Raw genomic sequence first — 15,324 nt, 5'->3', positions numbered from 1 at the left:
GCCTCGACTCTCTGTACTGTTCATTTGTTAAATAAAAATTAAATTTAAAATTGGATAATTTCAGCAAATTTCACCTTCCATTTCAGTTTTTGATTGTTGTAAAAAATTGAAAGAAAAAAAATAGGAAAAAATCCCAAAGGAAAGGGGCTGCTTGCCTGAATGAGAAATTGGCGAAGAAGAAGAAGAGGGAAGAAGAAGGGCTTATCATCTCTTCCATGTTCAAAGTTTTGAAACCCTAGCTAGCTCAAGTCGAGTGGATCTCATCTCTCTAGCAATAAGCAAAGTGAGTGAGTAGCAGTATATCTTTTCATCATCTCTGTGTGTTTGCTTCCACTTTCTTCTTAACTTTAGGGTTACTGATCACTTCCTATTTGGTACATCTCTTCATCAACTTGAGAATCAGATAACTAGTAAAATTCTTGCTCGCACGTTTGTACACACCACTATATCATATCATATCCTGCATCAGGCTGCCTTGGTAATGGGAACACCGAGCCAAATTTTTAATTTATGTCCATGGGAGAAGCTTGTGTTCAATGTTTATGGGACCTATGAAAACCTTTAGACCCTTTGCGAGCGCTTTTGAAGGTGAAGTGCATGGTGGATGCAGAGTGGATTTGAATTTTCCCACAACCCTCATGGATTCTAATACCCTCACCCTCACGGCCACTTCAACTCTAGAGCCTCATGATGCCATGGAGTTTGAATCCCATGAAGCCGCGTATACATTTTACAAAGCATATGCCAAGTCTGTGGGCTTCGGCACTGCTAAGTTGAGCAGTCGTCGGTCTAGAGCATCCAAGGAATTCATTGATGCCAAATTTTCATGCATTAGATATGGCAATAAGCAACAGTCTGATGATGCCATTAATCCTCGACCTTCCCCAAAAATTGGTTGCAAGGCAAGCATGCATGTGAAGCGCAGGCCAAATGGTAATTGGTATGTCTATAGTTTCGTAAAGGAGCACAACCATGAGCTCTTACCAGCTCAAGCACATTTCTTTCGCAGCCACAGAACTACAGACCCGCTTAACAATGATGTTAGAATAAGGAGACGGAAGAATTTAGCTGCAGTATCCAGCCTCTTCAGTGCCTATCAAAATGTTGATTGTTTAGAGAGTTACTTGAGAAATCAGCATGACAAGGGACGGAGTTTGGTTTTAGAAGCAGGGGATGCTCAAGTGCTACTTGAATATTTTATGTGCATGCAGGAAGAGAATCCAAAATTCTTCTATGCAGTTGATCTAAATGAAGAGCATAGGTTGAGAAATGTGTTCTGGGTTGATGCCAAAGGAATGGAAGATTACACTAACTTCAATGATGTTGTTTTCTTTGACACCACATACTTCACTAACAAGTATAAAATACCCTTGGTTCTTTTTATAGGAGTGAACCATCATATTCAACCCACATTACTTGGCTGTGCATTGATTGCAGACGAGACAGTTTATACTTTTGTCTGGCTAATGCAAACCTGGTTTATAGCAATGGGGGAACAGGCTCCACGAGTAATACTGACCGACCAGAACAATGCCATCAAAGCAGCTATTGCAGCAGTATTTCCAGGCACAAGCCATTGCTTTTGTTTATGGCATATAATGGAGAAGATACATAGGCATCTCGAGTTTTTGAGCATGTGGCATGATAGTTTTGTGGGAAAATTTAATAAGTGTATTTTTAAGTCCTGGTCAGAACAACAATTTGAAAAGAGATGGTGGAAACTACTTGATAGATTTAATCTCAGGGAGGTTGAATGGATGCAGTCCTTGTATGAAGATCGTACTCATTGGGTGCCTACTTTCATGAGAGATATATCCTTTGCTGGGCTGTCTCCAACTTCACGGTCAGAAAGTCTCAACTCTTCGTTTGACAAATATATTCACGGGGAAACTTCACTGCGTGAGTTTATGGAAAGATACAGAGTAATTCTTGAAGATAGGTATGAAGAGGAAGCAAAATCAAATTTTGATGCTTGGCATGAAACACCTGAGTTGAAGTCTCCATCACCTTTTGAGAAACAAATGTCACTAGTGTACACGCACGAGGTTTTCAAAAACTTCCAAGTTGAGGTTCTGGGTGCAGCTGCTTGTCATCTTAAGAAAGAAAATGAAGATGGCACATCGACAACGTACAGTGTAAAAGACTTTGAGGACAATCAGAATTATGTAGTGGAGTGGAATGAATCAAAATCAGATATATATTGTTCTTGCCACTCATTTGAATATAAAGGCTATCTGTGTAGACATGCTATTGTTGTTCTTCAAATGTCTGGTGTTTTCACAATCCCTTCCAAATATATATTGCAACGATGGACAAATGCTGCTATGAGCAGGCATGCCATTGGCGAAAGATTGGATGAGGTTCAGTCTAAAGTCCGTCGTTACAATGATTTATGTCGACGAGCTATAATACTGGGTGAGGAAGGGTCACTATCTCAAGAGAGTTATGATGTAGCATTATGTGCCATAAAAGAAGCTTTGAAGCAATGTGCAAGTTTGAACAATGCTGTTGAGAACAATGCAAAACCTAATGACTCAGCAATACATGGTATTTGCGGTGTTGATGGAGAGAATCAATGCAGCACAGCATCTGGTGACAAGTTGTTTGGTCCCAAAGTGAGTAATGCCAACAAGACTCCTAGAAGAGCTGGGTCCGGGAAGGAGGTGGCTAGGAATGAGAACACTGCAAGCAAGAAAGGAAAGGTACCTGATGGTGACGGTTTATATATGGTCAATTTTTGTTTATTATTTTTTGGTTTTCATTTGAAATATAGTTTCGAATCTGATACGTGAATGAGTCATGTAATGTGAAAGAAAACTACTGATGGCTCAGGTTTGCTTAATTGGCATAACAGGTACCTCACCTGGAAGCTACGAGTGTTGGAACACAAGACGGCTTTCACCAAATGGTATGTCATGCTTTCATCCTAATAGTAGTTTAGTTATGGGTGATTGCTTCCTTTTCTGATTTAATTTGGATGTAGTAAACTGTGGGTAATTTTAATAGAGGTATTCCTAAATATGGGTCCGCTCTGAAAACTGATGATTTTTGAAGATTGTTGTCTTTCCAATCAAGAGACTTTGCTGTGCCAAAAACAAGATAACATTAATACTGGACATGGATTTGATAAGAGGGCATGGTCAAATTATGAGCATAATTTAAATCACGGATCTAATACTGCTAGCATAAGTTAGAAGTGAGGATGGCAGAATTTCACTGACCATCATGGATTCCTGACATGCTTTGATAAATTGACTTGAGAATACTGGATTCTGTAGCCTTTTGTAGATATACCAACAGGTCGAGGAAAACCTTTTGAACCCAATGGGTTATTAACTTATTGAACAGTGCTTATGTTTATGCTATGTGAAATATATGTATCCTTTTCTTAGATGGTGGATGTTTGAGGTGAAGATTTTAAACTTGATGGGTTACTGAACAATGCTTATATGTATGTAAAGTGTAACATATTTTTTTTCATTTTATATCTAATAGATAGTTTAATCAAAATTGAACGATCATGGACACCGATAATTTTGATTTGAAGATATCATTATACGTGTGTAGCATTTTTCTGTGAGGCAGTTTACTGCAAGTATGGTTTAGTGTGTGAGAGAATTCCCTACATGTGTAACATTTGTAAGTTGAAAATATCGTATGCTGATCTCTAAGGTGAGATTTTGTATTGAACTTGTAATTTTGGGAAAAAGAAAATTCTGGTGGGCTTGAAGTTGAGCAAAATAGAGTAATAGATGCTTGTTACATGTGGCAGCAACTCCCTGACACAAGGGCGATGCAGTTGCGGAACACGGTGCCATCGACAATGTTTCAAAATGTTGCATCAGCAGCACAGTTCCATAATGTGGCATCAACACATGTGCATGAGAATCATCTCCCTCAATGACTCAAACTTTACCTTGTCCGTTAAAAGAGTGATGCATGTACAGGCGAACTGCTGAAGGAAGGACTGTAGTATAACTCAGGTGCTATTGATGGTAAATTTTTAGTTATGCAGCATTTGGATTTCAATTGGTTACGTTACGCCCACCTCACCTAAAATGAGAAATATATGGTAAAATAAGAAGAAGAAGAAGAAAAAGTTGATTTGTTTGTCTCATTTTGTGTGGGGAATGATTAGGCACCTAAACCAGGCAATGTTATAATGAACAACGCTAATCCGATTCCAAGTCCAATTGAAACCACGTGTTTTGACAATTGAACTCCTTTATGTTATTTGCATCTCACGCGGGACTCTGGAGAGATTTATTTATTATTTCATTAGGGATTGTGTTATTATTTCATTAGAAGAAGGCGTGACGTATGATATGAGATTGCATTATAAACAAGGAAAAGAAGAATAAAACACGTTTCTTTCTTATGGATTCCTCTTTTCATAGTCAGTCTGTTTCTATTAACGTACGTTTGGCTGGTTGGTTGGCTTAACTTGTTTCCGGAATGGAATTTGAGGAGGAGAGATGCATGCATGGCCAAATTGTCAGGCAGGTTATTCTGATTCCAGATTTGTTTTGGAATCTGTGTGGAGGAGGGGAGGTACTAATAGTCTATGATGATGGATCATAGATGTCAATCTTCATATTAGCCACATAATTCATCTAAATAATAATTTAACTTAAGTTTAATAAAATGACAAAATGAAGGTCCATATCAGGAATCTATGTATCACACTTGCTATAGAATTTGCACCGCCCATCTACTCACCGAGCCTTCTTTAAAAGAGAAACAGAGTCTCTGAGTCGCCCAGCCCAGCCCAGCCCAGGACAGGACAGGACCACTTTCCTTCTTCTTTCTTCTTACTCAACTCTTTATTCTATTGGCATCCGATTCGGATTTCCTCGACGGTTGACCGTCGAAGTCGACCCGAACCGAACCCACCATATAACCTAGGAGAAAGGAAGGAAGACACGCAGACAGACAGACAGACAGACAGACAGAGCGACAGAGCAAAAGGAAAATGAAAATTGAATCATCATCAGACGCAGCAGCAGCCCAACGCTACCGCATCGGGTACGCCTTTGCACCCAAGAAGGAGCAGAGCTTCATCCAGCCCTCTCTCCTCCACCATGCCTCCCAAAACGGCATTGATTTCGTCCCAATTTCAATAACCGACTCCTTGTCGGAGGAGGAGGCGGCCGAGGCCTTGATCCAACAAGGCCCATTCCACTGCATCATCCACAAGCTCTACGGCCACCGCTGGAACCACCAGTTGAAGCAATACTCCTCCAAGTATCCACAAACTCTCATACTTGACCCGCCCGACTCCATTGAGCGCCTCCACAACAGGGTCTCCATGCTCCAAGTCGTCAGCGCCCTCAAATTGAATTCCCAATTTAACATCTCTGTCTCTGTGCCTAAACAGGTGGTGCTTCAAAACCCCCAGTCGCCTGATTCTATTCATAATAATACTAATGATGGTGCGGTGGAGTTTCCGGTGATTGCCAAGCCCTTGCTGGCCAATGGCAGCGCCAAGTCGCACGAGATGTATTTGGTTTTTGACCCCAAGGGCTTGCAGACTCTTCTTCTCACTAATACTACTACTAGTGCTAGTACGCAACCCATTTTGCTTCAACAGTTTGTGAACCACGGCGAGGTCGTCTTCAAGGTTTACGTCATTGGCGAATACGCCCAGTGCGTCAAGCGGAGCTCCTTGCCCGATATTTCTGAGCAGCAGCTGACCGCATCGGAAGGGCAAGTGTTGCGGTTTTCGCAGATATCGAATTCCCCTCAGCCTCAGGAGGAGGATGAACATGGTCTGGGTCTGTCTCATGATCCTCATGAAATGCCTCCGTCTGACTTTGTGCAGGAGCTGGCCAGGGGGATACGCCTCGGCCTCAAACTCAACTTCTTTAACTTTGATGTGATTCGGGATTCTGGGAACCCTCACTCCTATTTTGTCATTGACATCAATTACTTTCCTGGCTATGCCAAGTTGCCCTCCTATGAGCAGGTCTTGACCAACTTTCTGTTGGCTCTTCTTACCACTCCAACCCAAAAGGACCACCAGCTGGAACCAGCTACCACTGAGGAGGAGGAGGAGGAGGAGGAGTCTGATCACGACCACTTAGGAGACGGAGGAGGAGGAGATGCTTCCCTCCTACCCTAACTTTTGAATTGCTCTTGAATTGATCATTGAGCTAACAGAGCCAGTGCTGCTATTATGGTTCATTGGTTATCCATGTTGGTGACGAAAAAGCTTTCCTTCCTTCCCACCCACCCTCTTATTGGGTGGGTTTGTTTTCGAAAGGCGATTAGCTAATAAACCGATTTTCTTCTAGCTAGGGCTTCGGCTTTCTTCTGATTTCATATATAGTAGAGCAGTAGAGCGCATTATGTTATATGGTATGGGTGATATTTGGATACTTAGACTGTTCGTTTTGTTTAAGACTCAGTCAGTAATAATGTTTGATCAGTAGCAGCAGCTGCATACCTTACCTGTACTGTCTGTGTATGGACAGTAAGCAAGCAGCTGTTACTTAGTTGTAAGTTGTAAGTTGTAACCAACCAAGGCACAAATGATCAATTGCAATGTTTCAATTTTTATGCACAATAAGCAATAAGCGTTCGTTCTCATGCAGAGTTACAATAAGCATTACCCAAATTGCGAAATAAGTCCACAATTGTAGGTTCCCAAACCTTGACATCTAATGTTAGAGATCTCACCTGCAGTTATTAGTACAAGTCATCTTTTAATGGTATAGTCTTTAAATATAATATATTCAAGTCATCTATACTATTTAAATATAATAAATTCAAATATTTTTAAATTGTATACTCGAACAATGAGAAAATATGCAGTCTCGCTGGTTTTAGAAAATTAAATAATGGGCCGTGACCCTAAAGTAAACAAACCTCAACAATGGGCCATGCCTCATGCAACCAGGAGGATAAAGTTTCCAAGTCCCTGTATTAAACAATCACGTTAAAGTATGATGGGTCTCGTTTGATTGTCATGCCCATGAGCCATGACATGCATCACACAACAACTCTGTGCAAAAATGGAAAAGAAAAAAATAAGGACATGCATGACAACTTAGGTTGGAAATGGAATCTATACATATTTGGCAAGGGTAGGTAGGGTTAGTTACTTTGAAAGGTCAATAGGGTACCTTACCTACTAAGGCGGAGTTCCTTGTTGTACAAAGTTTGCTTGGCTTGTAACTAATTGGGATTTCTTATCAAATTGCTTATATATTCTTCTTTAATATTTTTATTATTATTTAAGCGTTTCTCTTTTTGTATATTATTAATACTATGAAAAGAAAAGAGGCGTTGGGCATTTTTGTAGTAGAGTTTGTCTTGTGACTATCCACGTACGTTAGAAATATTTGACATTAATTTATTTGAAATTAACGGTCAAAGCGCCCACATTTTCACTCGAAGATGCCCATGCCATTGCCATGGGTCTTTTTGGTTTGTCAATTTCGTGTTCCAAACTCTCTCTCTACAACTTTATCACTAGTCTGTCAAAAAGATCCCCTCTAGCTCGAGCTCCTTTGGAAAATTAAATGAGCCATGGAGGGTAATTGGAGTAGTTCAAAGAAAACAAAAGAAATATATAGCAATCACTTCAAGCTGATCGAATGCTGCAATGCAATAAACTAAAACATTTACATGATCAACATGAATGAAACTATCTAATCAACCATAATGGTAACTTATTGATTTGATCTACAGTAGTATTAATTAATGGAGATATCGTGTCTGAAATCAAACTGAGAGAGCTCTTCTACGAGATTGGCCATGTCTGCAAAGATGCTAAGCTGCAAATTTGGAAACTTATTAGATCATCATAATTCAGGAAGCAAAAAAAAAAAAAAAACAAACAAACAAACAATTAAGAGCAAGCAATATTAGAACAAAATTAAATAAGAAATCATCAAGAAAAAGAAGTGGTACTAGCGATCGAGCTACTTAATTACTACTTACTCCATGATGATGTGTTTCCAGTAGGAGTGATTAGTTGCGTCGTCGTCGTGATCCATAAGATCAGGAGGATTCCCCCAAGCTTCAAAGGTGGTTGAATAAGTAGTATTTGAGATATTGTTTTCCACAGTGGGATTGGCAGCGGAAGTATCGGGAGAGGGTGCAGGTGAGCGGACCAAAAGTGGTAATTGATCTGTTGGAGTTGCATATGATGATGAGCTACCTCCAAGCTGAAGCTGGTGGCTATGATCTCTGTTGTTGTTGTTGTTGGTACAAATCTTGTTTGAGCCAGTAGTACTAGAGAAGAAGGTTGCATGATCATCATATCCCAATAATTTATCAGACGTCCCGGTCCCGCTGCCGCTGGATGGTACTAGTACCGGTGGTGCACGTGGCGGCTGGCTATGATCAAGATCATGAAGAGCTTTGAGTAGGCCTGAAATGTTTGAACTTAAGTTGGACGGCTGAGCACTAGCATGAGTGGGATTTTGTGGAACAAAACCAATTGGGGCGCCGCCGTTGCCAAAACCTTGGAGATGAGGAAAATAATTATAATGATTAATATTGACTCTTGAATATTCATGATCAATATGATCATGAACTGATGATGATGAATACGATGGCAAAAGATAATTAAAAGCTGCTTCCAGATTTGGAGTGCTAGTGCTGCTTAGGAGTTGTTGTACTAGTATGTTTCGCAGGACTTGGATTTTGGCGTCGGAGTAGTGGAGCCTCATGAGATCAGCACCCCGTGGATTCATATTCATCATCAAATTATTATTAGCCAAGCTGCTGCATGTGCCAGAAGAAGCAAGCAACTGCGGTGCCAAACTGGAGAGAATATGATTGATCATGAGATAGTACAGATTATGAATATTATCACTATTATTAGCTGTGATTGGCCTGTCGGTAACAGGATCGATGCCCATTTGGAGCAACTTTTTCTTCAAATGAGTATTCCAAAAGTTCTTGATTTCGTTATCCGTCCTTCCTGGAAGATTATTAGCTATGGCCGACCATCTGCGTTTTGAATTAATTATAAATTTGTATGTACGTACATGAATTAGTTAAACTTTTATATATAAGCAGCAGAAGAAGTTTATATAGAAAGACTAGCTATATATACGTACTTGTTTCCAACAAGAGCATGGAGGTTGATGATGGTTTGCTCTTCTTCCTGGGAGAAGTTTCCCCTCTTGATATCAGGCCTGAGATAGTTGGTCCATCTGAGCCTGCAACTCTTTCCGCACCTGTTCAAGCCTGCAAGCTTGGGCAGGGCTCTCCAACTCCCATGCCCATATCTTTTTATGTATTCCACCAGCTTTTCATCCTCCTCCGGTGTCCATGGCCCTTTCTTTACTGAGCTGCTCTTTTCATCACACCAACCTGATGCTGATGCTGATCTCCCCATCATTAATCAAACAAAATCAACTACTTTTACTTCTGCACCAAAATAAAAAGTTAGGAAACTAATTAAAGGGCCCAGCAAGCTAGCTAGCTTGATCATAAACAAATATATACGAGTTAAGTAGCAAAAACAAGATGTCGAGACAAATATGTTATAATATTCAAACCTTGGAGTAGATGTATAATTAATTGTGAGAACATGTAACAGGGAGTATATATAGAGTACTGTGTGACTGTGTCTGTGTGGGTGGATGGATGCACGCATGCATGCATGATGATGTCTTGAAACAACAAAGCTCTCTGAATCTTGATTATTGGGAAAGGGAAAGAAAAAAAAAGCAGAAAAGATAGCTTGACATTGGATCCCTTCCGTTTTCTTCATGAATCGATCATGAGATGCTATAAGAGAAAAAATTTCATACAATGGGGATCTACTGGATGTAGGTTTTATATTTTTCAACTATAATTTCCATATTGACATTATTCTACTGAAATGATTCAAAAGTCAAAAGTAAGTAAAACTTATATTCAAGCAAGTAACGTTTTGTAATAAGTAAGGTATTGTACACAAAAAGGGTGAGCCCGCTGCCTTTTTCAGAGCAACCATAACTTTTGTTTGACACTCATGACGACTGTCCTTGTTGTCAATGTCATAGACTCATAGCATGCATGCTTGCAGATGCTATGAATTGTAACTACTCAACTTCTTGGAGGCCTAAGACTGGCCAAAGAAAACCGAGTAGAAAGAATTTGTTGGAATAAATATAATAATAAAAAACAATAAAAGAAGAAGAAGATAGAGAAGTAACGGTAAGAATGTTCCGTAACGCTATGGCCTACTAGGTAGCAAAGGTTAAAAGCAAATCCGGAGCAATGCATCATGCATGCAGTAACATTTAAACATTTTGGGAGGTATGAAAATTCATCCCGGCAAGTTAAAGCCTCGTCTTGGTATGAGTAAGTATAATATTGACACTAATGAATGCTTATCGAATGAATCTTGTCTGATCTTGTCTTGTCTTGTGGATATACTTAGTTTCCTTCTTCTGAAATACAATAAAGCTTTCATCATTATCCACTTCCACTTTCCAATTTCCAAACCATGCCATTTTTCTTAGTCAATCCATATTTATCTTAACACTTCCAATTGGAAATGCAATATTCCTTTCCTACTTTGAAAATGAAAAACAACACCATCCAAGACAATAATCGCCTATAAAATTCAAAAAAATTTATTTGTAACGGAAATATCATTGTTTTGCTATTTCTAAATAATTACACAATGACATGTGAAAAAACTATCTTATATGAATGGCAAAAGAATTTGCTTTCGACTGTTTGGATGCTTGCAAATTGCAATAGCCCATAGATGACGTACGCTTGCGTTGCCATTATATATCAATCAACTTGCCTTTATTATATATAACGTATAAGTACAGAATATTGAGGGATCTTAATTACCAAAACTCAGAGAATGGTGGTGTTGTGGCATATTCGTATTCGATGGACAGCTGAACGTCCATGTTGTGACATGAGGTCATGACAACGGGACGGCCTTGCTGGTGTATAAAGCATCTTCTTAACTTGGTCTTTGGGCCGATCGAAGACAATGCAATGAAATGCAGAGAGAGAGAGAGAGAGAGAGAGAGAGAGTCATCTCTGTCCTTACTCCTTTAAATATATTATGAGTCCTTGTTGGTCTCTGAGACTGAGAGCATATATATCTTTATATTAACACAGGACAGTATACCCCAAGGAAAACATAAAATATTTATGTTTATGCTGAAAGAGAATATAAAGAGAATTATGATACTGAACTGATCCTCGCAAACAAAATAAAATAGTAATAATAAACATTGAAATAAAAGAAAAAGTACACAAGTAGTGTAGTGGTAAGCTATGCAAAGCTAGCTATTGTGAATGGTGCAGTCTGTTTTGTTGCTTAGTTGAGCATATATTATATATGTTCGATAAAACATATTAAATGCCCGCCGGCTGTACATTACTTACCCAATACGTATATTATACATGAACCCGTCGACATCTTCTAGTATATATATATATATATATAGCAGGTTTAGGCATCTTGTGATGTGAATATTGACACATATTCTGTGATAAGAGACCTTGTAATTTATCACACGTGGCACACAGTCTCACACACATATAAAGAAACCATCAGCAAGCAAGCAGATAAAATTAAGCAAGCTAGCTAGGTACCTAGACTATAGAGATCATCTTCATCATCATCATCAGATGGCGATTGGGCAAGTTTTGCATGAGTTGGAAGTGAACGTGTCTGCAAGCCAAGCATGGGATCTCTACGGCTCACTTGAACTGGCAAAACTCGTGGAACAAGCACTTCCAAATCTGATTGACAAAGTTGAACTCATACAAGGTGATGGAGGGGTTGGCACTATTCTCAAAGTAACATTTGCATCTGGTAATAATTCCTTGCTTTTTTATTATTTATGTTTATAATTGCAATTAATATATGTTTATAATTGCAAAACTTGTTTGCTGAATTAATAATGCATTTTAAATTGCTTTGATTGGAGTACTGGGCAGGTGCTGGTGTGCATAAGGAAAAGTTCACAAAATTGGATCATGAAAAGCGGGTCAAGGAAGTAGAGGTGATTGAAGGTGGACTTGTGGAGCTTGGATTGAGCCTTTACAGAGTTCGCTTCGAAATCATTGAGAAAGTAGAAGCTGATTATTCCTCCCGCTGCTGCATCATCAAAACCACAATTGAGTTTGATGTCAAGGAAGACGCTGCTCCCAACACCTCCTCCCTTGTGTCTATCGACCCTTTCAAAAACATTGCAGAGGTCGCAAAGACCCATCTCCTCAACAAACAATCTCTACCTCTACCCAGGCCCTCTTAGCTTTTCATTTTCCTATCTCATTTAACTCTATCCATTTGCCCTTTAAAATAAAATTAATGCATCTTTTACTTATAATTCAACTTTTTAGCTTTCAACTTTTGTATTATTGATGTCATAACTCGCCTGCAACAATAAAAAATTCGCAATTGACCAATAATTTGTAAACAAGCCGAGAAGGCAGCCCAATGACATGACAACAGGCCCAGAAGACGCCACAATAACTTGAAATCAGACCGAGAAGAAAGAACAATAACGTGAAATCATGCCCATAAGGCAACCCAATAACGTGAAATCACGCCCATAAGACGATCAAGAAGTCGACCCAATAACGTGAAATGAGACCCATAAGTCGGCCCAGTAACTTTAAATCAGGCTCAAAAGTCGTCAAAAACAGACTTAGAAAGAAAACTATTGGGCGTGGGTGGGCACAATTTTGGGTCAACCTAATCGTACTGAGTTGGATTGGATTGGTTTAAAAATGAATGAGTCTTAGATTCGAAAAATGATAAACCATTATGTACTGTGTTGGAATTAAAACTTAAAAGTAGAATTAATTTTGAATTACTTGACTAAACCATCCAACCCTATTACAAAAAATTCAGGTTGAGTTGGGTTGGCTTAATAATAAATGGGTCTTAGGTCCAAAAAATTATAAACCGCTATATATCGAGTTGGGTTATGAATTGGGAATAAAACCAACCCAACCCAACTCATGCCCACCCCCAATTGGGCTTTGGAGGAAATTAATACAGGGACTTAAGAACATTAGTAATTAATGAAGAGATAATTAGATTACAAAATCTCAATTTCGTTGTCTGAAAATTACAAGACATGACGTCATGCATAGCAGGATGACGAGGGGTCATGTCAATGGAGACAAAAAAGATAAACAAAAAGGGAAAATTACATGGATGAAGCATTGCTAAAAGGATTATTTTCCGGATCAATCCAGCTGCATGAATGCATGGGGCCGGTGAGCTGCTGTAAAACTGGAAAACTGGTTTTGATTTTAAGTTATTGTTGTTATATATTTATGACGAGAACATTTGGGTTAACTTACAGTTACAGGGCGGTCCAGCAGTTGTTGGTGCGTGGGTTCCACACGGAGGGGAGCATGAACTTCATACCCTTCTCTCCAATGGCATTGTAGGATCCACCCGAAGCGGGGTCGAGCTCAACCTTTCCGGTCTGGCCAGGGACTGCGCCGCTTCCGAAGATGTTATCGCAGGCGGTGCCGGCCTCGATGGGGTCGTCCTTGGGTCCGGGTTTGAAGAATCCGGTATTGAAGGGGTTGGTGACTGCAGCAGCCAAGCCGGAGGCGAAGTTGATGAGCATGGCATCAATGCCGGCGTTTCCGTTGGGGGGCTTCACCGTGACCTGGTTTGGAACGCCGTATTCGAGCCTGTTGAAGGGCCAGGCACAAGCTCCTGGGCACTCGATTTCGGGGTTGCCGACGATGAGATAGGGTTTGTTATCAACCAAGCCGTGTTCGTAACATTTGCCTCTGCACAGCCCTTGCACCGTCACTTGGCTCCCCGTGAAGAGTACGACAAGAGTGTTGGGCTTCCCGGAGTCGGCCTTCTTGAACAGGGAGTTGATGAAGTCAATGGTCAACACCTTCCCCACTGTGTACTTGTCGTCACTCTGCTGAGTGCCCACTTTGATCCGGAGTCTTGGTGGGGCAGCGGTGGGGTCCAGGCCGGGCTTATTGGTGAATAGTTGGTAGGACTCGACGATGTCCCACCACCTGTGCGCGGAGGCTATGTGGTCGTTCTCGGTGTTCTCGAGGGACCTCAGGAAACTCCTGACGACGTTCTTTTGTTCGGCCGTAAACTGACCGTAAAATAGGATGGAGAGATTGAGGTCCCCGGTGAGCAGAGGCCCTCCGTGGTATATGATGCCTTTCCCAGCTTCAGGAATAGTAACGCCGCCACCCCCAGGTGCACCACCAGCTGGAATAGGATTAGTAGGAATCACAGGATTAGGAGGAATCACAGGATTAGGATTAGGATGAATCACAGGAACAGGATTAGGCTTAGGTTTAGGAATTCCACCGCCAACTGGATTTGGATTAGGTTTAGGATTAGGAACACGTGGAGCTACACCACCTCCTTTTGGCCCACCTTTTGGCCCACCACCTCCCTTTGGCCCACCACCTTTTCCACCTTTATGTCCACCACCGCCTCCTTTATGCCCACTACCTTTTTGTGCACGTCCACCTCCGCCACGAGGATGTCCTCCTCCTTTGGCCTTATTGGCCAAAACCAGACTAGGCATTGTAATATCCAGGAGGAGTATAAGGCAGAGCGCCAGAGCGGCAAGGCGCTGGCCACTTCCCATCAATGAGGCAGCCATTTTCTTACTTTTCACTCTATTTTCTTGATACGATGATGGGGAGGATTCTCTATATCCGTTCTTTTATTTTTCCAATCCTTTTTTTTTTCTTTTTTCTTTTTGATTTCTGCGTCTGACCCTTACCCTATTTATATATGGCAGTCGCGCCTAAGAAGATGAGGCGCCCCACAAATCAAGGCAATGCATATGCATGCAACTCTCCCTCTCTAATCCTTAATTCTTTATCTTAATTAACGGACACACCACAAGACTAGATCACATGACCTAGTTTTGTACCTGGCAGACAATCAAAGCCTTTCGATTCAAGATCAAGACGCTCTCTATATTTAGTTAGGTTAGGAGAAGACGTAGTCAACTAAAAAATGAATCTTGATTCTTGGCCCTCCCTCCCTCCCTGCCTCTTATATTGAAATTTGAATGATGTTAGCTAGGCTAGTTAATTAGTGAGTTGTGTGAATTCGCATTTATGTTTTTAAAAATGTTAATTCCAATTGTAACCCCAATATTTGAAGACTGGTGGCACTGCTGCTAGCCAGCTTCGGTCTTCGAACGTCGCACCTCGATTGGTTTAGGGTTTAAGGTTTATGTTTGGATTTCGAGATGGGGTGTTGAGAAGGAGGAGGAGGATTACTAGCTCGTTGTGCTCTGGTCTTGGTGTACGTATGTTACATATATATATAATTAGATTCCAAAGGCAAAAGAATAAAATATAAAAGAACAAACAAACAGGTACAAG

General features: G+C 40.5%; 5 protein-coding genes across 5 annotated transcripts; 3 read left to right on the top strand and 2 right to left on the bottom strand.

The window, feature by feature from the left end:
• Positions 1 to 107: 107 nt before the first annotated feature.
• Positions 108 to 4,220, top strand: LOC117619369 (protein FAR1-RELATED SEQUENCE 4). The gene is made up of 3 exons (XM_034349300.1): positions 108 to 2,702; positions 2,855 to 2,908; positions 3,773 to 4,220. The coding sequence occupies exons 1-3, from the start codon at positions 537 to 539 to the stop codon at positions 3,902 to 3,904; spliced, it is 2,352 nt and encodes a 783-aa protein (XP_034205191.1). The 5' UTR covers positions 108 to 536; the 3' UTR covers positions 3,905 to 4,220.
• Positions 4,221 to 4,485: 265 nt separating this feature from the next.
• LOC117619036 (inositol-tetrakisphosphate 1-kinase 1-like) lies at positions 4,486 to 6,544 on the top strand. The gene has a single exon (XM_034348856.1). It carries the CDS (start codon positions 4,973 to 4,975, stop codon positions 6,119 to 6,121), a length of 1,149 nt encoding a protein of 382 aa, XP_034204747.1. The 5' UTR covers positions 4,486 to 4,972; the 3' UTR covers positions 6,122 to 6,544.
• Positions 6,545 to 7,572: 1,028 nt separating this feature from the next.
• Positions 7,573 to 9,769, bottom strand: LOC117619035 (transcription factor MYB53-like). The gene is made up of 4 exons (XM_034348855.1): positions 9,516 to 9,769; positions 9,072 to 9,384; positions 7,945 to 8,961; positions 7,573 to 7,778 (listed from the first exon to the last, which is right to left on the bottom strand). The coding sequence occupies exons 2-4, from the start codon at positions 9,353 to 9,355 to the stop codon at positions 7,745 to 7,747; spliced, it is 1,335 nt and encodes a 444-aa protein (XP_034204746.1). The 5' UTR covers positions 9,356 to 9,384; positions 9,516 to 9,769; the 3' UTR covers positions 7,573 to 7,744.
• A 1,684-nt stretch (positions 9,770 to 11,453) lies between these two features.
• On the top strand, positions 11,454 to 12,328 carry LOC117619737 (S-norcoclaurine synthase 1-like). Its single transcript, XM_034349753.1, has 2 exons — positions 11,454 to 11,791; positions 11,917 to 12,328. The coding sequence occupies exons 1-2, from the start codon at positions 11,605 to 11,607 to the stop codon at positions 12,231 to 12,233; spliced, it is 504 nt and encodes a 167-aa protein (XP_034205644.1). The 5' UTR covers positions 11,454 to 11,604; the 3' UTR covers positions 12,234 to 12,328.
• A 658-nt stretch (positions 12,329 to 12,986) lies between these two features.
• On the bottom strand, positions 12,987 to 14,759 carry LOC117620193 (protein EXORDIUM-like 4). Its single transcript, XM_034350333.1, has one exon. It carries the CDS (start codon positions 14,586 to 14,588, stop codon positions 13,296 to 13,298), a length of 1,293 nt encoding a protein of 430 aa, XP_034206224.1. The 5' UTR covers positions 14,589 to 14,759; the 3' UTR covers positions 12,987 to 13,295.
• Between the last annotated feature and the right edge of the window lie 565 nt (positions 14,760 to 15,324).

This window comes from Prunus dulcis, chromosome 2 (genome assembly GCF_902201215.1).
Source record: "Prunus dulcis chromosome 2, ALMONDv2, whole genome shotgun sequence".
NCBI classification, from domain to species: domain Eukaryota; kingdom Viridiplantae; phylum Streptophyta; class Magnoliopsida; order Rosales; family Rosaceae; genus Prunus; species Prunus dulcis.
The sequence above is the reverse complement of the archived record's forward strand: the minus strand, read 5'-3'. Positions and strand labels throughout refer to the sequence as shown.